The following is a 26,668-nucleotide window of genomic DNA, read 5'->3' on the forward strand; positions in this document are numbered from 1 at the left end:
GACAAATCTGTTGGAATTCTTTGAGGAAGTAATAGGTAAGATAGACAAAGGAGAGTCAGTAGATGTTGTTTACTTGGAATTTCAGAAGGCCATTGACAAGGTGCCACACATGAGGCTGTTAACAAGATAAGAGCCCATGGTATTACATGAAAGGTAGCAGCATGGATAGAGGATTGGCTGACTGGCAGAGGCAAAGAGTGAGAATAAAGGGGCTGCTGGTGACTAGTGATGTTTCACAGGATGTGGTGTTAAGTCTGTTACTTTTCACATTATATGTCAATGATTTGGATGATGGAATTGATGGCTTAGTGGACAAGTTTGTGGAAGATAAGAAGATAGGTGGAGGAACAGGTAGTGTAAAGGAAGCAGAGAGTTTGCAGAAGGACTTAGACAGATTAGGAGAATGGGCAAAGAAGTGGCTGATTGAGGACAGTGTAGAGAAGTGTATGGTCATGGTAAAAGGAAAAAAAAGCACAGACTATTTTCTAAACGGGGAGAAAGTTCAGAAATTCAGAAGTGCAAGGTACTTGGGAGTCCTAGTGCAGGATTCCCTAAGGCTAGCTTGTTGGTTGAGTCTGTGGTGAGGAAGGAAAATGCAATGTTAGCATTCATTTCAAGAGGACTTAAATATAAGAGCAAGGGTGTAACATTGAGGCTTTATAACGCACTAGTCAGATATATTTGCAGTATTGACAGCAGTTTTGGGTCCCTTATCTAAAAAGGGATGGGCTGGCATTGGAGAGTGTCTGGAGGAGGTTTATGAGAATGATCCTGTGAAGGAAAGGTTTAACATAAAGAGCATTTGATTGCACTCACTGGAGTTTAGAATAATGAGCAGGGGTCTCATTGAAACTTACAGAATATTGAAAGGCCTACATAGAGCAGACGGGGAGAGGTTGTTTCCAATAGTGGGAGAGCCTAGGACCAGAGGACAGCCTCAGAATAGAAGGATGTCCTTTTAGAACAGAGATGAGGTAGAATTTCTTTAGCCAGAGGGTGGTGAATCTGTGGAATTCATTGCCAAAGATGTCGGTGGAGGCCAAGCCATTGAATATATTCAAAGTAGTGATTGATAGGTTCTTGATTAATAAGGGTGTTAAAGGTTACAGGGAGAATTCAGGATACTGGGGTCGAGGGGGAAATGAATCAGCCATGATGAAACAGCGGAACAGACTTGATGGGCCAAATGGCCTAATTCTGCTCCTATGTCTTATGGTTATGCTACTTACTAACCCATCTATTTTGTGCCATCACCAAATATGGCTACTGTACACTCAGCTCCTTCCTCCGTAATTACATTATTATAAATACTCAAGGGCCCAACACTGACTCCTGCCGCATCCTACTGGTTATCAGTCCAAAAATGACTCATTTATCACAACTGTGTTTTGAATTAGTTAGCCAATCCACAGTACACTTCTCCAAATTCAGGGCTCTTACATGTGTTGTAACCTTGTATGTGGCACTTGTTAGATTGTACCAACAGTTTTTCTGTTGGATTCACAACCTTCATCTCCAACCCATCATAGTTGCTGACAGGTGAAGCCAAGTGGGTGGGAAAGAGGAGACCCAGCGGGAGGAGACAGGCGGTCCTGAAGGGTCTCGGCCTGAAATTAATAAACGTTTTGGGCCAAGGCTCTTCTTCAGGGCTGCCTGTCACCTCCCCCTGCGTCCCCTTCTCCTTCCATTTCTCCTATGGTCCACTCTCCCCTTCTTCTCCAGCCCTTTATCTTTCCTACTCATCTGGCTTCACCTATCATGTTCCAGCTAGTCTCCTTCCCCTCCCCCCACCTTTTTATTCTTGCACCTTCCCCCTTCCATCTCAGTCCTGAAGAGGGGGTTTGGACAGAAATGTCAACTGTTTTTTTGTTTATATAGATACTGCCTGGCCTGCTGAATTTCCCTGGCATTTTGTGTGTGTTGCTCTGGATTTCCAGCATCTGCAGACTTCCTCCTGTTTATCATCAGTTTTCCATAGCATCTAGTGAAACACTGACCCTTGTCCCTAGCTCATTTGCTCAGTCCTCACGAGTAACAATATCCAGCCGCAGCCACTAATACAAATTTCCATTTTTCACATTTTTTACTTTCATGTCTCTTCATACCCACAGTAAAGATTCGTTCTTACTTTCCATCCTACAGCCTCCATATTCAATGCATCATCCTCTCTAACATTACCAGCTTCAACAAGATGCCACAACCCAGCCTATCTTTGACCCTTCTGCTGTTCCAACAGCGCCCAGTGTAGGCTTCAGAAGAACATAGTTTCCATCTACGTGAGGTACAACCCTCAGACTCAACATGAAGTCGAATTTGACAATCCTAGGTAACCAGCTTGTGTCAGAACTTTAGTCCAATATCAGGAGATTGGAGTGCAACTTGTGTGATCTTTGGGGAAAATGTAAGCGGTAAGAGTTAAAGTTAAAGTTAAAACGGGCAGAATAAAATGGCATTAGTGTAGACAATGCGACGGTCGGCAGGCCGAAGGGCCTGCTTCCACATAGTATGTCTCTGTTTCATGATATGTTTGTTTCCTAGGAGTGCCTAGTTCCAATACAGGCTTGATATTTAATTACTTAATTGCCTATTATTGTTAACAATGAAATGTTAGCTGTCTTTCTCCCGTAACAAAAGCTGCCTGGTCTGCTGGAGTAGTTTCAGTGTTGTTTTGATTTCAGATTATCTCTATCACTGGAGCCGTTTCTGGCTCAGCCATCCTCAGATCCAAATGCTTCTCCAAATATGTCCTTAGAAACACAGAAAACCTACAACACAGTACAGGCTCTTCTGCCCACTATATCCTTGTGGATATTTGACCACCTTTGTCTCACATGTGCTTGCTATCCTGAATATGCTCCGTGTGCTTTGTGCTGTGTGTGACTATTGGTATCGTGTTTTGCACCTTGGCCCTGGAGGAACACTTTCACATTTCACTGTATTCATGAGTATTCATGTATGATTGAATAACAGTTAAAATTGAATAGAATTCAATACTTTCAAACTCTGGAATTCTATCTAAATTGTTGGTCATTTGCCCTGAATCCCCAAGTAGAGATAAGGAAGGGAAATTGATCTCTTCAAAGAAATACAAGTGCCCATCCCCATCCACAGAACAATGTTCATGTTGTGTGAAAGATTTACTTTTCAATAAATCTTTTCATACCCTCTTAACACATCTAAGCCCCTAGAATGTGTAGTCTTCATGGCTTGATTTATTTGTCTTTCTGAAATGAAAAAGCAATGAAACTGGAGTTGCTGGAGATCTGAAATGAATGTAAAATGCTGGAGACACTGATCAGGTCAGATGGTATCTGTGGAGGAAGAAACAGAGTTAATATTGCAATGATCTTCAGTCAAAACTGGAAAAGTGAGAACTGTGGTCCAAGCTGTAGAGAAGGAGCAGAGCCCGGAGAAAACAAGTCAGCAACTATGATGGGTCGGAGATGAAGGTTGTCAATATGACAGAAAACCTGTTGGTGCAATCTAACAAGTGCCACAAACAAGGTCACAGCACATGTTGAGAGCCCTGAATTTGGGGAAATGCGTTGTATGTACTGTGGATTGGCTAACTAACTCAAAACACGGTTGAGTATTTATAATAATGTAATTACGGAGGAAGGAGCTGAGTGTACAGTAGCCATATTTGGTGATGGCACAAAATAGATGGGTTAGTAAGTAGCATAACCATAAGACATAGGAGCAGAATTAGGCCATTTGGCCCATCAAGTCTGTTCCGCTGTTTCATCATGGCTGATTCATTTCCCCCTCAACCCCAGTATCCTGAATTCTCCCTGTAACCTTTGACACCCTTATTAATCAAGAACATCAATCACTACTTTGAATAAATCCAATGGCTTGGCCTCCACCGACATCTTTGGCAATGAATTCCACGGATTCACCACCCTCTGGCTAAAGAAATTCTACCTCATCTCTGTTCTAAAAGGACATCCTTCTACTCTGAGGCTGTCCTCTGGTCCTAGGCTCTCCCACTATTGGAAACAACCTCTCCCCATCCACTCTATGTAGGCCTTTCAATACTCTGTAAATTTCAATGAGACCCCTGCTCATTATTCTAAACTCCAGTGAGTACAATCAAACGCTCTTTATGTTAAACCTTTCCTTCTCAGTACCATTCTCACGGCCAGCATCCTTTTTTAGACAAGAGGCCCAAAACTGCTAACAATACTGCAAATGTGATCTAAATAATACCTTGTAAAGCCTCAACTTTACGTCCTTGTTTTTATCATCTACTCCTCTTGAAATGAATGCTAACACTGCATTTTCCTTCCTCACCAGACTCAACCAGTAAGCTAGCCTTAGGGAATCCTGCACTAGGACTCCCGAGTCACCTTGAACTTCTGAATTTCTGAATTGACTCTCCATTTACAAACTAGTTTGTGCTTTTATTCCTTTTACTGAAGTGCATGACCATATACTTCTCTACACTGTACTCAATCAGCCACTTCTTTGCCCGTTCTCCTAAGACCATAAGACATAGGAGCAGAATTAAGCCATTCAGCTCATTGAGTCTGCTCCGCCATTCCATCATGGCTGATCCCAGATCCCACTCAACCCCATAAACCAGCCTTCTCGCCATATCTGTTGATGCCCTGACCGATCAGGAAACAATCAACTTCCACCTTAAATATACCCTTGGACTTAGCCTCCACCTCAGTCTTTGGCAGAGCATTCCACAGATTTACTATTCTCTAGCTAAAAAAATTCCTCCTTACCTCTGTCTAAAAGGTTGCCCTCAATTTTGAAGGTACCCTCTGGTTCTGGATACCCCCACCATAGGAAACACCTTCACCACATCCACCTTATCCAGTACATTCAACATTTGGTAGGTTTCAATGAGATCCCCACACATTCTTCTAAATTCCAATGAGTACAGGCCCAAAGCTGCCAAACGCTCCTCAGATGTTAACCCCTTCATTCCTGAAATCATCCTCATGAACCTTCTCTGGACTCTCTCCAATGACAACACATGGTTTCTGAGATATGGGGCTCAGAACTGATTAGTGTCTTATAAAGGGTCAGCATTATCTCCTAGCTTTTATATTCTATTCCCCTTGAAATAAATGCGAATATCGCGTTTGCCTTCTTTACCACAGACTCAACCTGTAAATTAACTGACTATGAGTTTTGCACGAGAACTCCAAAGACCCTCTGCACTCCTGATGTTTGAACCTTCTCCCCATTTAGATAATAGTCCATATTATTGTTCCTTTTACCAAAATGCATGATCATGCATTTCACTGGAATTTTCCATCTACCACTTTTTTGCCCATTCCTCCAATTTGTCTGAGTCCTGCAGCAATTGCATTGTTTGCTCAGCACTGCCTACTCCTCCACCTACCTTTGTATGATTCGCAAACTTTCCACAAAGTCATCAATTCCATTATCCAAATCATTAACAATATGAAAAGTAACTGTCCCAATACTGACCCCTGAGGAACACCACTAGTCACTGGCAGCCAATCAGAAAAGGCCCCCTTTATTCCCACTCGCTGCCTCCTGTCTGTTATCTTGTTAAGCAGCCTCATGTGTGGCACCTTATCAAGTGCCTTCTGAAAATCCACAGTAAATGACATCCACTACCTCTCCTTTTGCCACCATAGTTGTTACTTCCTCAAAGAACTCTAACAGATGTGACAGGCAAGATTTCCCTTTACAGAAACCATGCTGACTTTGACATATTTTATCATTTGTCTCCAAGTACCTCAAATCCTCATCCTTAATAATAGACTCCAACACTTTCCCAACCACTGAAGTTAGGCAAACTGGCCTGAAACTTCCTTTCTTTTGCCTTCCTGCCTTCTTAAAGAGTGGAGTGACATTTGCAATTTCCTAATCCCCTGGGACCACGCCAGAGTCAAGTGACTTGATTCACCAGGTGACTTGTCCACATTGAGACCTTTGAGCTTCCCTGACACGCTTTCTTTTGTAACAGGAATGGCACTCACTCCTGCTCCCTGACACTCACGAACCTCTGGCACACTGTTAGTGTCTTCCACAATGAAGACTGATGCAAAGTACCCATTAAGTTCATCTGCCATTTCTTTGTCCCCTATTACTACCTCACCAGCAACATTTTCCAGTGGTCCAACATCAACTCTCACCTCCCTTTTACACTTTATATAACTGAAAAAACTTATAGTATCCTGCTTTATATCATGGGCTAGTTTGCCCTCATATTTCAATTTTTCCCTTCTTAAAGCTTTTTTTAAGCTGCTTTTTGTTAAATTTTAAAGGCTTCCCTATCATCAAAATTCCCACACATTTTCCTACCTTAAACTCCATTACATTCAGATGATTAATAAGATCTGGGTTATTACACAACACCCAGTGTAAGGTAGCTTTTCCCTGAGCAGGCTCAAGCACAAGCTGCTCTGAAAGCCATCTTGTAGGCATCCAACAAATTCCCTCTCTTGCGATTCTACACCAACCTGATTTTCCCAATCCCCTTGTTTATTGAAGTTCCCATTACAATTGTCTCATTACCTTTATTCCAGCTCCCTTTGCAATTTCAATTCCACATCTTGGCTACTATTAGGAGGCCTATATATGATGCCCATAATGGGTGTTTATACCCTTGCAATTTCTGAACTCAACCCATGAAGCTTCAACATTCTCTGACCCTATGTCACCTCTTTCTAAAGATGTAATTCCATCTCTTACCAACAGAGCCACACCACCACCTATGCCCTCCTGCCTGTCCTGTCGATACAAGGTATATCCTTTGATGTTAAGCTCCCAACTATGGCCCTCTTTCAGCCACGACTCAGTGACACCCGCAACAACATACCAACCAATCTCTAATTACGCCGCTTTATTCTGAATGCTACATGCATTTATATACAGCAACTTCAGTCCTTTTTTTTCTTTTACAGTATTTTTATTCAGAAGAAAAAACAAGATTTACAGAATGCAACACATAGATACATCTCAACATAAATTGTGTACATTCATATATTGTAATAAAATTGATCAAAATGTTATTGCATATCACATAAAGGTATACCACTCTGTAGTCAAAAATTTAAAGATAGGTCATACATCATAAAAGAAATTTTTTATATAAAACAAGTCAACCCCCAACTACCAATGAAAAAAGCTGATGGATGATAATGGATAATTAGGGAAAAAAACATATTCGCTTAAGAAGAGAAGATAGAAATATACATAAAAGTCTGTGCACTGTTAAACTTTATAAATTGGAAAAGTAATTTAGGAAAGGTCCCCATATATCATAAAAAGATTGTTTCAAATTTAAGACTGAGCAGCAGATCTTTTCTAAATTTAAATAAGACATAATATCACATAGCCATTGAAGATGTGTAGGAGGGGTAGACTCCTTCCATTTAAGCAAGATTGCTCTTCTTGCTAAAAGAGGGGTAAAATCTAAAACCTGTAGGTTAGGAATATTTAAAGTTATATCTTCATTTGCAATAATACCAAACAAGGCAGTAAGGGGATTTGGGTCAAATTGGACCCTAAAAAGTTGTGAGAAGGTATGGAATACTTCCCGCCAAAACTTTTCAATTTTAGGGCAAAACCAAAACATATGAATTAAAGAGGCATCAGCAGAGTTGCATTTATTACAAAGTGGAGAAACATTCGGATAAAAACTGGACAGCTTCTGTTTAGAAATGTAAGCTCTATGAACCACTTTAAATTGTAGAAGAGAATGACGAGCACAGAAAGATGATTTATTAACCTGTTTAAGAATTTTATTCCATCTTTCATCAGAAATCTGACAACTTCAGTCCTACATTCTTTGTCCTTTTGAAATTTGCCACTGTAGTACAACTTAACTCTTTGCTCTCTCTGTATTTGTACCCAATCATTTGCTTGTCCTTCCTTACAATCATGTTACAATCAAGTACTTGTAAACCTGCTGGCTGACCCTGAGCTCCCATCCCCCCACCATATTATTTAAACCGCTCCAACAGCTCTAGTAAACCTTCCTGCGAGAATATTGGTCCGCTCGGATTCAAGTGCAACCTGTCCGTTTTGTACAGGCCTCATCTGCCTCAAAGAGGCCCCTTCTGCTTCCTTTACACTACCTGCCCACTCATCTATCTTCATATTGTCCAGAAACTCAGCCACAAAACCACCAGTTCCATCATCCACATTATTAACATATAACGTGAAAAGTAGCAGACTTAACACCACTAGTCACCAGCAGCCAACCAGAAAAGGTCCCCTTTATTCTCCTCTGCCTCCTCCCAGTCAGACAATCTTCTATCCATGCTGCTATCTTAAATGTCTAACCGTGGGCTCTCATCCTGTTCAGCAGCCCCAGGTGTGGCACCTCGTCAACAGCGTAAATAAGATCCACTGACTCTCCTTCATCTATCCTGCCTGTTATTTCCTCAAGGAATTCCAGCAGATTTGTCAGGCAAGAATTTCCCTTCAGAAAACCATGCTAGCTTAGGCCTATTTTCTCACGTGCCTCCAAGTACACGAACACCTTATGCTGACGTAGAGTAAGGTGATATCACCTGCTGGACTTTGCCTCTCCAAATTCCAATACTCAGATTTGGCATCTGACTTCTATGATTTCCTGGTATCTGTTCCCTTTCTACCCAGCCCAGCATATTGGCAATTCATGTGGGCATGTTGGAGGAACAGTGCGGAACTTCAGACAATTTCTGGTGGTAACAAGCTGGACAAAATAAATTAAGGGTCACTCACAGTTTTGAACTGTTACTGAAGTAATATCTTGTAAAGTACACTGATATCAATAATTTAAATAAACAATTCCACTTGTCTATAAAATGAAAGCACTCAGGTCCAGCAGTAACAGTGGAAAGAAAACCAAAATCAACATTTCAGGTTGATCACTTCTGTCAGAGCTGAAGGAGTGATGAACAGACATTGATCTGAGGTACTATGGTTTCTCATACCACACAGCAACCCAATTTCTCCTGGAATCTACTCTCCCCAGATTCCCACCGATCCAACCATCAACCTTAGCGAGAAGCAGCTCACAGTGGCTAATTAGTCTAACAACCCACACACCTTTCGGATGTAGGAGAAAACTGGACTAACCAATGGAAACCCACGGTGACAGGGACAGTGTACAAACTCTATCCATATAGACAGCATCAAGAGTCAGCATTAAATCCGGGTCACTGAAGTTGCGAGACCACGGTTGCTGCAGATCAGGTGTTACCGCAGGTACCTCTGTGAATTTGTGCTGTCTTCAGCGCAATGTAGAAATTTATTGGGAATCGTGGAACACATAATACACTGCCCAAGTAACTAGTATGTATGTACAACACAGATGATGGAAATGCACACTGGCCCATCAGTGCCAGGAACTGAAAATTCTGTGTATATTTAAGGATTTATTTCTGAAGGATTCCCATTTTCCATAATGCAAAAAGACCCATTTTGTCCCCCAAGCATTTTCTGCTTCTCCATCCCATTCCTAGCATCAACAACGTTTAATTGTCACTTCACCTCTTTCCCATCCCCATGTACACTCTACTCCCGATCCAGTTCAACCCACGCTGCATCCCCCCGCAACGTCCAGCCCATAATCCCATCACCTTCCGCCTCATCCCACCGCACAACCCACTTTCCCTCCACATCCTACGCCCCACCTCTACAGTCCCTCCCACCCACCTTACCCTTCCTCTCAGACCCTCTCCTATCCCTCACCTCCTCCCTGCCATTCCCCTACCTCGCTGTAACACGCATCCAGCGGTGCGCGCTTGACCAGCCGACAGGGTCACCAGTTCCGGGAACCAGCTCTGACGTCAGTCGCTGTTTATCCACGTGATTTCATTCATGAAAATTCCGGTGACGTCACTGTTTTCCTACAAGCGGCGGGAAAGGCAGGATAGTGCAAGCAACGGAATATTATCAGAACTGTGCTAAATGTTATATGCTATATAAATCGTTAATCCTTAATCCGAAGTAGATAGTAGTGTTCAATATGCAAATCCATAATGTGTAACATGCAATACTATAGATGAACTGTGCATAATGTTTTACAATTTAATTATACATAATGCTGAAATTTTACTAAATACTGCAACAGCTGAGAACACTACGAAAGTTGTACATTTATTGCTATTATATATTTATATAATTGTGTTTAATGTAAAATTAAGATAATTACAAGAGGGAATAAAATAGTAGAATTGTCTGCAAGAAGTCATTATACACTGTAGTATAACTTACCTCACCTCAGGATGTGTGCTTTGCCTACTGCTCTACTCTCTCTATACCCAATGACTGCGTCTAGGCACAGCCCAAATACCATCTATAAATTTGCTGATGACACAACTATTGTTGCCAGAATTTCAGATGGTGAGGAGAGGGCATACGGGAACGAGATATATCAGCAAGATGAGTGGTGTCGCAGCAACAACCTTACACTCAGTATCAGTATGACCAAAGAACTGATTGTGGACTTCAGAAAGGCTAAGATTAATAATGATCTTTCAAGAATCACTAGATTCTGGAATGGTTTCTGGAAGACTGGAAGAATCTGGAAGAATGGTTTCTGGTAGATGTCACTTCACTCTTCAAGAAGGAAGAGAAGCAGAAGAAAGGAAACTGTGGGCCAGTTAGTCCGACCTCGGTGGTTGGGAAGACGTTGGAGCCGATTGTTAAGGATGTAGTTTCAGGGGACTTGGAGGCACATGATAAAATAGGAAAGAGTCAGCACAGTTTCCTTAAATGAAAATCTTGCCTGACAAATCTTTGGAATTCTTCGAAGAAATAACAAGCAGGATAGACAAAGGACAAAGTGGATGTTGTGAACTTGGATTTTCCAAAGGTCTTTGACAAGGTGCCGCACATAAGGCAGCTTTACAAGTTAGGAGCCCCTGGCATTAATGGAAAGATACCAGCATGGATAAAGCAGTGGCTGATTTCAGGAGTCTAAGAGTGGGAATAAATGGAGCATTTTCTGGTTGGCTACTGGTGACTAGTGGTGTTTCATAGTGATCTGTGTTGAGACCAATTCTTTTTACTTTATATGTCAATGATTTGAATGATGGAATTGATGGTTTTGTTGCAAAGATTGCAGGCGATATGAAGATAGGTGGAGGGGCAGGTCGTTTTGAGGAAGTAGGGAGGCTACAGAGGGACTTGGATTAAGAGATTTGGCAAAGAAATGGTAGATGGAATGCCGTGTTGGGAAGTGTATGGTCATGCACTTTGGAAAAGAAATAAAAGTGTGGACTATTTTCTAAATGGAGAGAAAATTCAAAACGCTGAGGTGCAAAGGAACTTGGGAGTCCTCGTGTAGGATTCCCTAAAGGTTAATTTGCAGACTGAGTCGATGATGATGAAGGCAAATGTGATGTTAGCATTCATTTCAAGAGGACTAGAAAATAAAGGCAAGGATGTAACGTTGAGGCTTTATAAAGCACTAATGAGGCCTCACATAGACTACTGTGAGAAGTTTTTGCCCCTTATCTTAGAAAGGATGTGTTGACACTGGAGAGGGTTAAAAGGGTTTGAAAATGATCCTAGAATTGAACGGCTTGTCATATGAAGAGCATTTAATGGCTCTGGGCCTGTATTCACTGGAGTTCAGAAGAATGAGGGCTGACCCTTTGAAACCTATCAAATGTTGAAAGGCATTGATAGAGTGGATGTGGAGAGTATGTTTCCTAGGGTGAGAGAGTCTAGGACTACAGAACACTGCCTCAGAATAGAAGGCCATCCTTTTTAGAACAGAGATGAGGAGGAATTTATTTAGCTAGAGAGTGGTGAATCTTTTGAATTTATTGGCACAGGCAGCTTTGGAGGCCAAGTCTTTATGTATACTTAAGGCAATGTTGATCGACTTTTGATTGGTTAGGGTATGAAGGGGTGCGGGAGAAGGCGGGAGATTGGGGCTAAGAGGAAAATTGGATCAGGTATGATAAAATGGGTGGAGCAGACTTAAGACTATAAGACATAGGAGAAGAATTAGGCCATTCACCTCACTGAGTCTGCTCTGCCTTTTCATCATGGCTGGTCCCAGATCCCATTCAACCCCATATACTTGCCCTCTCACCGTATCCCTTGCTGCCCGGCTAATCAGGAATTTATCAGCTTGTGCTTTAAATATACGCACGGACTTGGCCTCCACCACAATCTGTGGCACAGTATTCCACAGATTCACTACTCTCTGGCTAAAAAAATCCTCCTTACTTCTGGTCTAAAAGGTCATCTCTCAATTTTGAGGCTGTGCCCTCTAGTTCTGGGTACCCCACCATAGGAAATATCCTGTCCACATCCACCCTATCTAGTCCTTTCAACATTTGGTAGGTTTCGATGAGATCCCCACGCATTCTTCTAAATTCCAGTGAGTACAGGCCCTAAACTGCCAAATGTTCCTCATATGTTAACCCCTTCATTCCCAGAATCATCCTCCTTAACCTCCTCTGGACTCTCCAATAACAGTGCATCCTTTATGAGATAAGGGGCCCAAAACTGTTTACAATACTCCAAGTGCAGGTTGACCAGTGTCTCATAAAGCCTCAGCATTATCTATTTGCTTTTATATTCTATTCCCCTTAAAATAAATGCCAACATTGCAATTGCCTTCTTTACCACAGACTCAAGCTGTGAATTAACCTTCTGGGAGTCTTGCACAAGAACTTCCAAGTCCCTCTGCACCTCTGATTTTGAATTTCCTCCCCATTTAGATAATAGTCTGCACTATTGTTCCTTTTACCAAAATGCATTATCATACATTTCCCAACACTTTATTCCATCTGCCAATTTTTTGCCCATTCTTCCAATTTGTCTAAGTCTTGCTGCAATCACATTGCTTCCTCAGCACTACCTACCCCTCCACCTATCTTCATATCATCTGCAAACTTTACCACAAAACCATCAATTCCACTGTCTAAATCACTGACAAACAATGTGAAAAATAGTGATCCCAATACAAACCAGTGAGGAACACCATGAGTTACCGGCAGCTAACCAGAAAACGTCCCCATTAATCCCACTTGCTGTCTCATGTCTTTCAGCCATTCCTCTATCCAGTATATATCCCGCAACACCATAGGATTTTATCTTGTTAAGCAGCCTCATGTTAGACGCTTTATCAAATGCCTTCTGAAAATCTAAGTAAATCCACTACCTCTCCTTTGTCCACCCTGCTTGCTACTAGTCGACAAGATTTCCCTTTACAGAAACCATGCTAACTTAGGCTTATTTTATCATTAGTCTCCAAGTACCTCAAACCCTCATCCTTAATGATAGACTCCAACACTTTCCCAACCACTGAGGTTTGGCTAACTGGCCTATAATTTCCTTTCTTGTGCCTTCCTTCCTTCTTAAAGAGTGGAGTGATAATTGCAACCTTCCAGTCTTGAAAGATCATGAGGTTATCTCTTCAGCAACCTCATTCAAGACTCTGGAATATAGTCAGTCTGGTCCAGGTGACTTATCCATCTCAAGACCTTTTAGATTGCCTAGCAATTTTTCCTTTGTAATAGCAATGGCACTCACTCCTGTTCCTTGACTCTTGTGGACCTCCAGCATATAGCTAATGTCTTCCACAGTAAAGACTGAAGAAAAGTACTTATTAAGTTCATTTGCCATTTCTTTGTCCCCCATTACTACCTCACCAGCATCATTTTCCAGTAGTCCAATATCAACTTTCACCTCCCTTTTACTCTTGATATAACTGAAAAGTCTTTTTGTATCCTGCTTCATATTATTGGCTAGTTTGACCTCATATTTCATCTTTTCCCTTCTTATAGCTTATTTATTTGCCTTTTGTTGGATTTTTAAAGCTTCCTAATCATCCAGCTTCCCACTTATTTTTGCTACCTTATCACATTGCTTTCTTTGCTACCTTTCCTTGGCTTTTATGCAGTCCTTAACTTCCCTTGTCAACCACAGTTGCCTAGCCCTGCCATTTGAGAACTTCTTCTGTGGGACATACCTACCCTGCACCTTATGAATTATTGCCAGAAACGTCAGTCACCTCTGTTCTGCCATCATCCCTGCCAGTATCCCCCTCCAATCCACCTGGGCAAGCTCCTCTCTCATGCCTCTGGAATTCCCTTTATTTCAATGTGATTTGTGCTTCTCCCTCTCAAATTGCATTATGAATTCAATCATATTATGATCACTGCCTCCTAAGAGTTCCTTTACATTAAGCTGACTAATAAGATCTGGGTTATTACACAACACCCAATCTAAGATAGACTTTCTACTTGTAGGCTCAAGCACTAGCTGCTCTAAAAAGCCATCTTGTAGGCTTTCAACAAATTCCCTCTCTTGCACTCCAACACCAACTTGATTTTCCCAATCCGCTTGCATATTGAAGTACCCTATTATAATTGTGATGTTACCCTTTTTACATGCCCTTTTCAGCTCCCTTTGCAATCTCAACCCCACACCTTGGCTAATACTTGGAGGCCTATACATGATTCCTATTACAGTTTTTTTTAACCCTTGCAGTTTCTTAACTCCATCCACAAAAATTCAACATCCTTTGACTCTACGTCACCTCTTTGTAAAGATGTAATTCCATCTCTTACCAGAAGGTGTGCCTTCCTGCCTGCCCTGTCGATAGAAAGTATATCATTTGATGTTAAGCTCCCAACTATGACCTTCTTTCAGCCACGACTCAGTGATGATCCCAATGTCATACTGGCCAATCTCTAATTGCACCATGAATTTGTCCCCTTTATTCCAAATGCTACTTGCATTTAAATAAGGCACCTTCAGTCCTGCAGACTTTGACCTTATGAATTTTGCCTCTGTGGTACTCTTTCTTCTGTTTGCAGTTGTACCCAATCATTGGCTGTCCTTCCTTACATTTATATTACATCATCTACTTGTAAACAGGCTGGCTCATCATCAGCTCTGTCATACTGGTTCCCATTCCTCTGTCATATTTGTTTAAACCACTCCCAACGGCTCTACAGTTGATGGGCCAAATGGCCTAATTCTGCTCCTATATGGTGTTAAGACAAGTGAAAACACCCAATCCTGATAGAGGGATCAGAAGTGGAAAGAGAGAGCAATTTCAAGTTTCTGGATGTCAACTGAGGTCTGTCCTGGGCCTATCATATTGATGCAACTACAAAGAAAGAATGACAGCAGCTGTATTTCATTTGGAGTTTGAGGAGATTTGGTATGTCACCAAAGACTCTCACAAATTTCTTCAGATGTATCATGGAGAGCATTCTGGTGTTGTGTGGTGGGGGGGGGGGGGGGGCAGCTACAGCATGTAGAGAGCTGTAAACTGCCTCTGTAATATCCAGAACATCTTCAAGGAGTGATGCTTCAAAAAGACAGCATCCATCATTAACAGCCCTCGTCACCCAGGTACCTCTTCTCAGGTACAGGAGCCTGGCGGCACACACTCAACGATTCAGGAACAGCTTCTTCCCCTCTGCCATCAGGGAGGAGGTACAGGAGCCTGAAGACCCACACTCAACGATTCAGGAACAGCTTCTTCCCCTCTGCCATCAGGGAGGAGGTACAGGAGCCTGAAGACACACACTCAATGATTCAGGAACAGCTTCTTCCCCTCTGCCATCAGGGAGGAGGTACAGGAGCCTGAAGACACACACTCAATGATTCAGGAACAGCTTCTTCCCCTCTGCCATCAGGGAGGAGGTACAGGAGCCTGAAGACACACACTCAATGATTCAGGAACAGCTTCTTCCCCTCTGCCATCAGGGAGGAGGTACAGGAGCCTGGCGGCACACACTCAGCGATTCAGGAACAGCTTCTTCCCCTCCGCCATCAGGGAGGAGGTACAGGAGCCTGAAGACACACACTCAACGATTCAGGAACAGCTTCTTCCCCTCCACCATCAGGGAGGAGGTACAGGAGCCTGAAGACACACACTCAGTGATTCAGGAACAGCTTCTTCCCCTCTGCCATCAGGGAGGAGGTACAGGAGCCTGGCGGCACACACTCAACGATTCAGGAACAGCTTCTTCCCCTCCGCCATCAGGGAGGAGGTACAGGAGCCTGAAGACACACACTCAATGATTCAGGAACAGTTTCTTCCCCTCCACCATCAGGGAGGAGGTACAGGAGCCTGGCGGCACACACTCAACGATTCAGGAACAGCTTCTTCCCCTCCGCCATCAGGGAGGAGGTACAGGAGCCTGAAGACACACACTCAACGATTCAGGAACAGCTTCTTCCCCTCCACCATCAGGGAGGAGGTACAGGAGCCTGAAGACACACACTCAACGATTCAGGAACAGCTTCTTCCCCTCCGCCATCAGGGAGGAGGTACAGGAGCCTGAAGACACACACTCAACGATTCAGGAACAGCTTCTTCCCCTCCACAATCAGGGAGGAGGTACAGGAGCCTGGCGGCACACACTCAACGATTCAGGAACAGCTTCTTCCCCTCCGCCATCAGGGAGGAGGTACAGGAGCCTGAAGACACACACTCAATGATTCAGGAACAGCTTCTTCCCCTCTGCCATCAGGGAGGAGGTACAGGAGCCTGAAGACACACACTCAATGATTCAGGAACAGCTTCTTCCCCTCTGCCATCAGGGAGGAGGTACAGGAGCCTGAAGACACACACTCAATGATTCAGGAACAGCTTCTTCCCCTCTGCCATCAGGGAGGAGGTACAGGAGCCTGGCGGCACACACTCAACGATTCAGGAACAGCTTCTTCCCCTCCGCAATCAGGGAGGAGATACAGGAGCCTGAAGACACACACTCAACGATTCAGGAACAGCTTCTTCCCCTCCGCAATCAGGGAGGAGGTACAGGAGCCTGAAGACACACACTCAGCGATTCAGGAACAGCTTCTACCCCTCCGCCATCAGGGAGGAGGTACAGGAGCCTGGCGGCACACACTCAACGATTCAGGATCAGCTTCTTCCCCTCTGCCATCTGACTTCTGAATGAACATTGAATCCACGAACACTACCTTACTTAGTTTAAATATATATATTTACTGTAATTCACAGTTTTATTTCCATTATTATGTATTGCATAATAGAGAAAATACAACAATTTTGTGACATATGCCACTGATATCAAACCTGATTCTGATTCTGAAAGGAATAAGAAAATAACAAAGAGCAATAATTATTTTGTACGCCTTCAACGGCATTGCAGTTCCTCTGGGGAAGGAAAGGTTACCAACTGACAACTACTGCTTGCTGGGTTGTGCCTATAGCAGTAATTTGGTGATGCATGCCTAATAAAATCTTTTGCCTACTCATCCAAAAACACCCCCCATTCCCCCCCACCAATCCCTAATGAAACTGGTTTCAGAGATTCAGTGGCAAGTTTCAATGTGACTCAATCCCATGTCAACATTTTATAACCTGGCTCCTCAGAAATCCAGCAGAATGAAGTCTGAAGGATTGGAAGAACCAGCTTTAGAGAAATGGTGGAAAGAACATGTTTATAGGATAGTCGCTGTCGTTGAAAAGCCAGCCTACACTGAATAAATAAGGACTGGTATTTATATATTATGGTCCCCAAGACGTTAGCCGGTGAAATATATCTGCAAACTTGTATGCTTGCTTGCTTTACGTCTAATCTGAAAGTTGGCTTCTCTGTCAGCACCATGTTCTCGGTGTCGTTTGATTTGTGTCATCTTGAATTTTGTGCTTAGCTCTCAGGTCTGTGACAGCCCCCTGAGTCCTGAGATGAGAACGGTGCACATTGCCTTCTGCATGCTTTCGGATAACCCTGCCATTTGATTTGGGTAGTCAGTCAGTCACACTTGCCTTTGCTTTCAGCCAGAACTCCACCACGGGCCATCATCAAGCGCTAAGGGAAGACAGCTCACTGTCTTTGGGGGCGGTTACCTCAGTAGCGGTGGGTCCTACGGTGTACTTTACAATATTACTGCAAGGCGGCAGGAGGCTAGGTAAGAAATGAGAAACAGATAGAACACCAGTTCCCAGTGTGAAATAGACAGATATGGACAAGGGAAGGCGGTGGAAATAATAGGACTACAATGGGAACAGGAAGTCAGTCTTAATATTCTTTAAATTGGCTAAATATTATTGGTGTTGAGCTGCAGATCAGCGCAATGCAACTTCCTCTTCGATGTAATTTCCTGTCATGTGTTGCTGTGCCTGTCGCTCCCCGGGTCCAAGTGAGTAAGTACTTGTCCCAGTCAGGCTTTGTGACGGATTAGTTTCTCAGCAGAGAGCCAAACGGAGGAGCTTTGACCGACAGTAGTGAAGTGAGTGTCGCTTTTTAAACCACATTTCGGAAAGAGTTCGAGTTCATCAGCGGGAGGCGGCGTTTCGTTCCTTCGATTAAAATTAAACCAATGCACCTGGCAGTTTGGACAAATGCTGAAACCTATAGGAATGAATTTAGGAACAGGGGGAGACTAGTTCAGAGTTTCATGCCTCCATTCCACCCGTTAGTTTTGGTTCTAGAACCCCAAAGCCTTCACTACTGACTTGCTTTGGAGTTTTGCTAGGTTGTCTGTTGACGCCATCACTACCGTGTTCGAAAATGAGTTCAAAGCCCAATGCAGAGTTGAGTGGTAACACTGGCGATTTTCAGCTGACCCTCCAAGGTGGCGTTATTGTATTAAATTTTTCGTCTTTCTTTATAAAGGGGAATTCTCCCGAGCTGACCTTCGTATCCCTCCTCCATAAAGTGATCTGGTGATATTCACAAAGTATATGCTTTGCCGGCTATAAATTCATTCCCTTATATAAGATTTCTCACTTAGGAGAGTCTCTTCAAAAATAACTACAATTAGATACAATTTATTTTAAACTTAACATTTATTGCAACATTAAAAAAAACCAAAATCTCAAATATATTCAAAAAATTATTTTTACTTTCAAACTCAATCAAGGTAGATTTGAAATTGTAGTTCTTTCAGTGGTGAAGTAAAATGTCGGAGGAATCTGACAGCTTTCTGGCGTCAGTACAAATCTAAAGTATAACATACAAATGCGTTTTAGACATTTGAACTGGAGCAGGTTTATTGAGGATGCAAGGATTGCCTGGGGGCTGATCCTGCTTCCAGGTATTAGGATGGCACACAGGAAACTTGTACGTGACACTGGCCATTATCAGTTAATTAAATCATGTTATTTCCCCCTAAAAATATAAACACGAGCTGACATAATTCCAGTCTCGAAAACTGCAATCAACTCATTGCCAGGGCCGACAAATGCATAGCGTTTTATTTGACGTTACGGAATTAAACGAAGCATATGGTTTTAACATGTGGAAGCACAAAACGAGCTCTGATGCTCCATCATCTGCATTGTTCCTTCACCAGATGTCAGGAGGGTAGTCTGCCTCAGTGAGATTCCAAAACTGACCAGCAGGGAATGAAATAGTCTCACAGGGAGAACATCTATGATTTAGTTAAAGTTCATCTATTAGATCTAGTTTTCCCATAAATAAAATAATATCTACAGAACAAGAAACCGAAGTGGGAGTAAACCACTGAACTCCATTCCATAAGATTGTGGCAGCCTTCCTGATTAACTACTTCATTTCATTACTATCTAAAAATCTATTGCCCTGTCTTGAATAAACGTAGAGGTTTGTAGACTTGGCCAACTCCATCACGAGCACAACCCTCTTCACTATTGAGGACATTTTCAAGAGGCAGAGCCTCAAGGTGTGGCATCCATCACTAAGGAACCTCACCATACAGCATGGATTCTCTAATGAGAGAATCTGCAGATGCTGGAAATCCAAGCAACACACACAAAATGCTGGAGGAACTCAGCAGGCCAGGGTCCTGCTGAAGGGTCTTGGCCTGAAACATCGACGGTACTTTATTCCATAGATGCTGCCTGGCCTGCTGAGTTCCTCCAGCATTTTGAGCTTACATCCTCTTGTCATTTCCGGCAGAAACAGGTTCTTTTCCTCTGTCATCAAATTTCTGAATGGTTCACGCAGAGCACCTTGTTACTTCTTTCTCTTTGCACTATGTATTCTGTAAAATACATCCATTTATATCTTTGCATTGTACTGCTATCACAAAACAAATTTCGCGACTTGCTAAGTCAGTGAAAATAATTCTGATTTTGTATAAAGATTGACAAAGATTCATCATAACTTTCTTCACAGCAGTATTCTGAACCAACCCCTCAATTCGAGACTGTAACCCAGTGGTTCCCAACCTTTTTTTGGCCATGCCCCACCTAATCACCTCTAAAATCCTGATGCCCCCTGTGGTGATATATAATTCTTATTATTCAAAAAGTGAACTCCTATTCACCTGGAGGAAGCCTAAAAGACCATTAACTTGGTTTAAACAAGCTTCCAAAGAACATGGCATTCATGAAAGAGAAAAATAAAAGAACCAGTTAAAGTTCTGAGGAAGAAATTACAAAGAAATTGTAAAAAAAAAACATTAAGTGATATTAAAATAATAATAATAAATAAATAAAACAATGCCGATTCGTTTCTACAGCATACAAAGACAGATACACCGTTTAAAAGAGATGACGCAATGTACACACCTTCACACCACCAAGAACCGAAAGCTACTGCAAAAAGCAGCATTGGCGCGACCTCGTACGAGTTTCTTACGCGTTTGGACTTGTTCATTCATTCCTTCCTACATCAGTCAATTCATTAATTTAATTATGAAAGCCATTTGATGGTTGTAATGATGGTGATACACTATATATACAGTACATACGCAATTACACATGTACATACACACAAGTATTTTTATGTATGCATACTGTATATACACATATGTATTAACTCGCACACACACTCATACTCACACAGACTTACTAGAAAAAATTCACTGTTAATAACTCATTCTCGAATTGCCCCCCTTAAAAATCAAATTACCCCACGTTGGGAACCACTGCTGTAACCCCTCAACCCCAGCAAGCCTGGAGGGAACAGGAACATTATCTCTGCATCTAAAAGACACTTTTCATGTCACCCTTTCCTGATGTTGTAATTATTAGAATTTGAACAGGATTTATCCACAAGATTCCCTGAGCTGGTGGCTGAATTGTTTCCTCATGAGGAATGAGTCTTGATGAAGGGTGTCAGCCTGAAATATTAGCTGCTTGTTCCTTTCCACATATGCTGCCTGACCTGCCAAGTTCCCCCAGTGCTTTGTGTGTGTGTTTCTCACCCATCCCAACTTTCCATATGACCTCAGTTTTAAACATATTCTTGATAGGAGGATTTTCAAAGGATTCACAATCCTCAATGCCATTATGATTTTGTAAATTGTGACATTGACAATTCAAAAGTGTGCAAAGAGCTTGCATTTCTATACACTTTTCAGAACCTCATGATATTCCAAATAAGATTACAGTCATTGAAGTATTGTAGAATGTGTGGCAGCCAATTTGCAGAGTTTGCCAGTCAGAAATGGTTGTTGGATCTGCTCTTCCTTTATAATGGTACAGCATAAAGAAGAAATATCAGGCAAGACACAAGGAACATCTCTGCTTTTCCTGCATATGATGGAGAGATTTTTTTTGTACAGACACAAGGGTTTGAAAGGTGCTAGCTGTGATATTGTGGCCCTTTCACTGGGTCATAGTACACAACCACTGGAGATCGACTTGACAAGGAGCTGAGGCATGAGCAGCATGGTTTTATTGAAGAGTAAAGATTTCTGTGGAGGAAAGGTGCTGGGTCTAGGTGCAACACAAACAAAATGCTGGAGGAACTTTGTGGGTCATGCCTTCATAGTGTCTTGGCCCATAAATACAATTGTTTATTTACCTCCATAGATGCTGCCTGACCTGTTGAGATGCTCCAGCACTTTGTGTGTTTTGCTCAAGATTTCCATCATTTCTGTTGTGTCTATGCTTTAGGTGTTCCATATAGTCACAGAATGCTATATAATCTCAAAGGCTAGGTGTTATGCTTAAATGGGAACTGAGAAGCCATCCTCTATAGAGTGTTGCAGCTCCAACCATCTATGCATTGAAAAATACAATTTCTATTCTAACGTTATAATTCTATTGAATGTATATTGAATCAGACAGTTGGACTTGAGCTGATGATCCACCTTATACCTGACTGTCTGCCTAGACTGCCCTTTCTCTGTAACTTTGGACTCTGTTATTGCTTTTCCCTTGCACTACCTTAATACACTGAAATCATCTGTACAGATGGCATACAAAGTCATACAGTACATATGACAATAATAAACCAATTTAGTTTATACTTAAAAGATAGTTATTATTGCTTAATGTTTTCTTTTGGTTTCAATCCACAGATTGCTCCTTTCTGAAGATACGGGTCTGCAGCTATTGAGGTGCTAACAGCTGCAATCTGCTGAGAGCTTTCTCAGCGGATGCACTTCTGAGTTGAAGGGACAACCTCGGTGTGAGGGCAAGTGGAGGTTACCAGGAAGGCATTCAATTAAAGAAATGGGTGAAGTGTAAAGGGACATTTTATTTCAGGAGGGAAGTGAGGACATTAGCTGGGGGCAGACTGTCAAGTTCAGCACACTTGCCAATATCAGGAAATGTCTGTGGTGAGGAGTGAGCCAGTGGGCTGGCTTGTGGATCATCAGGCTTACATCAACCAGTTGTACAGATGTTGTCACCACTCTCCTCCCGATGGACACTGCCACAGGTACGTCTTCAGGGCAGAATACTTCAAAGTGGAGAAGCCTTACATTGTTAACACCAGGACTGCAGGCCAGGGGTCAGCTGTCAATGACAAAAGTGTGAAAGGCAGCAAGCGCAAGAGGAAGGGTCAGGAACTGAACCAGGGAGAGCTGGAGGCTCTGGAGTACCACGACAAGGTCAGTCTGGCAATCCAGAATGGCACCCAAAAGCTGGTGGAACATCTAGAAGTGGAGGAGACAGGCAGCAGAGAGCAAGGGACAGCTTTGGTCCCTGCAGACTCCATGCTGGTTGAGCTCTGCTTCATGGCCAAGCAGCTACTGGAAGAACCCCAGAGGCAGGTGCAGGTTTTAACCAGTGAGTCAGGGCCAGATCTGGAACCCCTCGGCTGTCTGACAGAGAATAGTTCAAGCTGTGCCCGGCTCGTGAAGCTGATGGGACACCAGTATCTGCTCCCACCGCGATGTACCTTCCTGCTGTCGGACGTCTCCCGCATGGAGCCACTCTTAGGCTATAAGAAGTATGACGTGATCACTTTGGACCCCCCCTGGGAGAACAAGTCCCTCAAGAGATGCAAGGGCTATAGCCACCTTTTTCCCTGGCAGATCCGCCAGCTCCCTGTGCCACTCCTCTCTGCCCCTGGCTGCCTGGTAGTGTGCTGGGTCACTAACCGACAGAAGCACCTCCACTTCGTCAAGGAGGAGCTGTACCCCGGCTGGTCGGTGGAAGTGGTCGCCGAGTGGCACTGGGTGAAGGTGACCCAGAATGGAGAGTTCGTGGTGCCGCTGGACTCTGTTCACAAGAAGCCCTATGAGATCCTAGTCCTTGGACGTTACATGGGAAGCCCAGCACAGCAGGGCGGAGGACCTGGCACCAGGAGCATCACAGTACCTGACCACAAGCTTATTGTCAGTGTGCCTTGCACACTTCATTCTCACAAGCCTCCACTGGGGGAAGTGCTGAAAGGATTTATCCCATCTAATGCTGAGTGCCTGGAACTGTTTGCTCGCAACCTGCAGCCCGGGTGGACCAGCTGGGGGAATGAGGTGCTACGGTTCCAGCACCTCGGCTATTTCCAGGAGCTGGACCCAGAGAAAGGAGGTGAAAACTGCTGCTGCTCACACGCACCTTCACCGCCTGATCCATTGCTTCCTCGGTGACCATTCACGTCATTTCATTGATACCATTTCCTCCTGGAGCTGAAAACTCTGAACTGAGGGCCAAAGACTATTGGTGTTATGATATAGATCACTTTTTAAAAACTGTTGTGTTTCACCTTTGTTTTAAGTTTTATATGGAAGGAGACTGATGATCCAATTTCAGATGTATTGCCAAAAATGACTTTTACAGGAGCTCAGAATGTTCCGCCACCCAAATACTTTTGTAGTTACGGTTACAAACATTGGCATCCTGTGTGTGCAGAGTATGATCCTGCGGTCAGCACCATCAGGAAGGTTAGTGCTGTGAACCAGTGTATGGAGACAACACCCCTGCTCTTCAAAATAATGCCCATGAGATTGTTACAACCATCCTTGATATAATATCTCAATTAGAAGACTGCACCTCTTCATTACCAGTTCAAGTTTCAGGAGCAGGAGTTGGTGTTAATCCACTATGCCTCAATATACTCCAGCAGGTTGTAATATATTTTATAAATGGAGGAGGGCAGCCTATTTGCATTCCTGACTTGAAAAATCCTAAAGCCCCTTCTATTCTTTGCACAAACCAGTGATTAAGCAAAATTTCCTTATACATCTAACATTTGTTCCTGGTAAACTACGATTTTTCAAATAGCTATTCCCTGAAAAACAATTACATGATAAAATCAGTGCATTATCGACTGACATTCATTCTGACTATGTTCTGATTTTGCAGTAAACAAAGCTGTTGCTCTGGAGACATGTTGAACACAACAGCAGCAAGAATCAAGTAGAAGAATCCAGAATCCAACTGCCTCATAACTAATAATGCATTGACTGCCTAACTCATGCAAGGTTCAATATACACTTTGGTCTTCCTCTTTATTCCCTGGAACATTTGCGGTCACCTAAGTTTTAATTACTTATGCTACTTGGAGCTTGGATGTTGTTTCCTCATTCCAAGGAACAAGCTCTAACCCACACCTGCAATATCCACACTTCATCCTGGAAGTAACTGTTGGCACATTCAGCTATTTTAGTGCATGAGAAAGGGTACAGTTCCAGTTTCTGAACTTGATTTATCTTCTATGCTGCTGGAGGGAGCAAATATATAAGCTCCCTCATCCTTCTCTAGCTTTGGTCACTGTTGACACAGGACAATCCACAATGTGCACAAATAAAGCCAATTTGATGCTGTCTCTCCAGATCTACTGTGAAACAAATGTACCTTACCACTGACCCAGTTGGCAATTCCCAAACCTTCACCCCTTAATGCTATTCTGCTTAGAAAGGAATTTATCCTCTTGCCTTTCCATACACCTTTTCATGCAGCAAAAGGAAGGAATCATAGGTGTGGAAGGGCTAAAGAGAGCACCCGTCTGTGGATATACAAAGATGTAAACACCATTCCTGTCTCACCCAACACAGAGGGGAGGGAGTCACAGCTGTAATAATCGACACTGCTGTAACAAAGTTGACAAACATTAAGTAACTCCAACTTCAAACACACAGATCTTTAGTTGTGAGACAGCTCTGGGAAATGGAAATTTCACTCAGTGGAATTTCCAGATGTTGCCCCATTTGCCTCCACATTCAGATCTACTCTCAGAATTAGGAATCTAGTGTCAAAGCTGTGAGAAACTGAAGATCATAGTTAAGTTCACTGCAAAGGAAAATGTGTAATTCCTGATCCCTGAACTGATGCACAAGAGAAGCTGGCCACCATCTCTTGCCATCTCAGTATTTTAAAAAATAATGCAAAACAAAATGGAAACTACATTGTCTACAGCTCATCGTCCGAGTTGATGAGAATGGTCTTCTCGCCTTTCTTTCGTCGGTTCATAAAATGGCTAGATGCTTGAGTCAAGACATGCCCATTGTGCCTGGGCGTCACCTCGTCTTTGGTCGACTGCTGTGTGTACTGCTGGTACGCTGGCGAGAAATTGTGGATGGCGTCCTGCACAATGTCATTGGGATTCATGGTCTCTTTCAGCCCACTGGATATGCTCTGCATGGGAGCCGTGCTACCTGTAGGCACAGAGGTGAGAGGCAGTCAGGATAGGTTTGACAATAAGCAAAGCTTGATACATTAGTGAGAGCCTTGGGCCTTCAGTGTGTTCTTCCATCATCAGGTGGTCAATCCCCACACTTCCCTCACTGACTCGCTCATCACCGGCTAAGTACCAATGTATGATACCAAAGTGACCCAAGGCCCCTGGATAGCAACAAGTTGTATAGAATTGGATGAATTCACGTTGCAGAATTAAGCCATTTGGCTCACGTAGTCCGTGCTCCACACCAGCCTCATTTCATTACTTCAACCCAGCTGCATTGTCTTCTGTCAATATATATGGAAAATAGTGAGAAGAAATACCTTTGAAAAAAACTTGCATTTATTTACTGTCTTTTGCACTGCTAGACAGTTATAACCATTGAAACACCTTTGAACTGTATTCAGTTTATTTTAAAATAAACAAAAATATTTTCTGGTATCTGGGTGTCACTGGCAAGGTCAGCATTTATTGCCTTGTTAGGCCATTTCAGAAAGCGTTTATTTGGTCATCCACATTGTTTGATCTGGAGTTATGGAGACTGGATTGGGTTTGGACAGCAAATAATTTTTATTTAGAGATACAGCATGGAACAGGCCCTTCCAGCCTAACGAACCGCACCGTCCAGCAACCCGCCTGTTTAACACTAGCCAAATCACAGGACAGCTTCCAATGACCAATTAACCTATTAACTAGTGTGTCTTTGGACTGTGGGAAGAAACCAGAGCACCTGGAGGAAAGTCAAGGGAGGAATGTCCAAACTCCTTACAGATAGTGCTGGAATTGAACTCCCTAACACCCTGGGCTGTATTCGTGTCTCAGTGACTGCAATGCTACTATGGGGCCCTCCACCAAAGAAGGTTAAGTCAACAGGATTTTCTGAACGACAGTTTGCTAGTTCTGTGATCATCACTACCGTTGAGTACTCTTTGGTTCTGTATTATTAACTGAAATCT

At 42.9% G+C, this 26,668-nt stretch overlaps 3 protein-coding genes across 3 annotated transcripts in view; 1 reads left to right on the top strand and 2 right to left on the bottom strand.

Moving 5' to 3' along the window:
• The window catches only part of mafk (v-maf avian musculoaponeurotic fibrosarcoma oncogene homolog K), a 36,380-nt gene extending 18,511 nt beyond the window's left edge, over nucleotides 1-17,869 (bottom strand). Inside the window, exons 1-2 of the mRNA XM_073060984.1 lie at nucleotides 17,702-17,869; nucleotides 9,695-9,830 (exon numbers count right to left, since the gene is read on the bottom strand). The gene's annotated coding sequence lies outside the window, so the exon portion shown is untranslated. The remainder of the gene's footprint in view (nucleotides 1-9,694; nucleotides 9,831-17,701) is intronic.
• Nucleotides 17,870-18,705: 836 nt separating this feature from the next.
• The window catches only part of tmem184a (transmembrane protein 184a), an 81,797-nt gene continuing 73,834 nt past the window's right edge, over nucleotides 18,706-26,668 (bottom strand). Inside the window, exon 9 of the mRNA XM_073060981.1 lies at nucleotides 18,706-25,689. Coding sequence (XP_072917082.1) covers nucleotides 25,445-25,689 — 245 coding nt within the window. The 3' untranslated portion in view covers nucleotides 18,706-25,444. The remainder of the gene's footprint in view (nucleotides 25,690-26,668) is intronic.
• Nucleotides 22,420-26,153, top strand: mettl4 (methyltransferase 4, N6-adenosine). The gene has a single exon (XM_073060982.1). It carries the CDS (start codon nucleotides 22,420-22,422, stop codon nucleotides 23,680-23,682), a length of 1,263 nt encoding a protein of 420 aa, XP_072917083.1. The 3' UTR covers nucleotides 23,683-26,153.

The sequence above is a fragment of the Hemitrygon akajei genome, chromosome 11, assembly GCF_048418815.1.
Source record: "Hemitrygon akajei chromosome 11, sHemAka1.3, whole genome shotgun sequence".
Classification (NCBI taxonomy): domain Eukaryota; kingdom Metazoa; phylum Chordata; class Chondrichthyes; order Myliobatiformes; family Dasyatidae; genus Hemitrygon; species Hemitrygon akajei.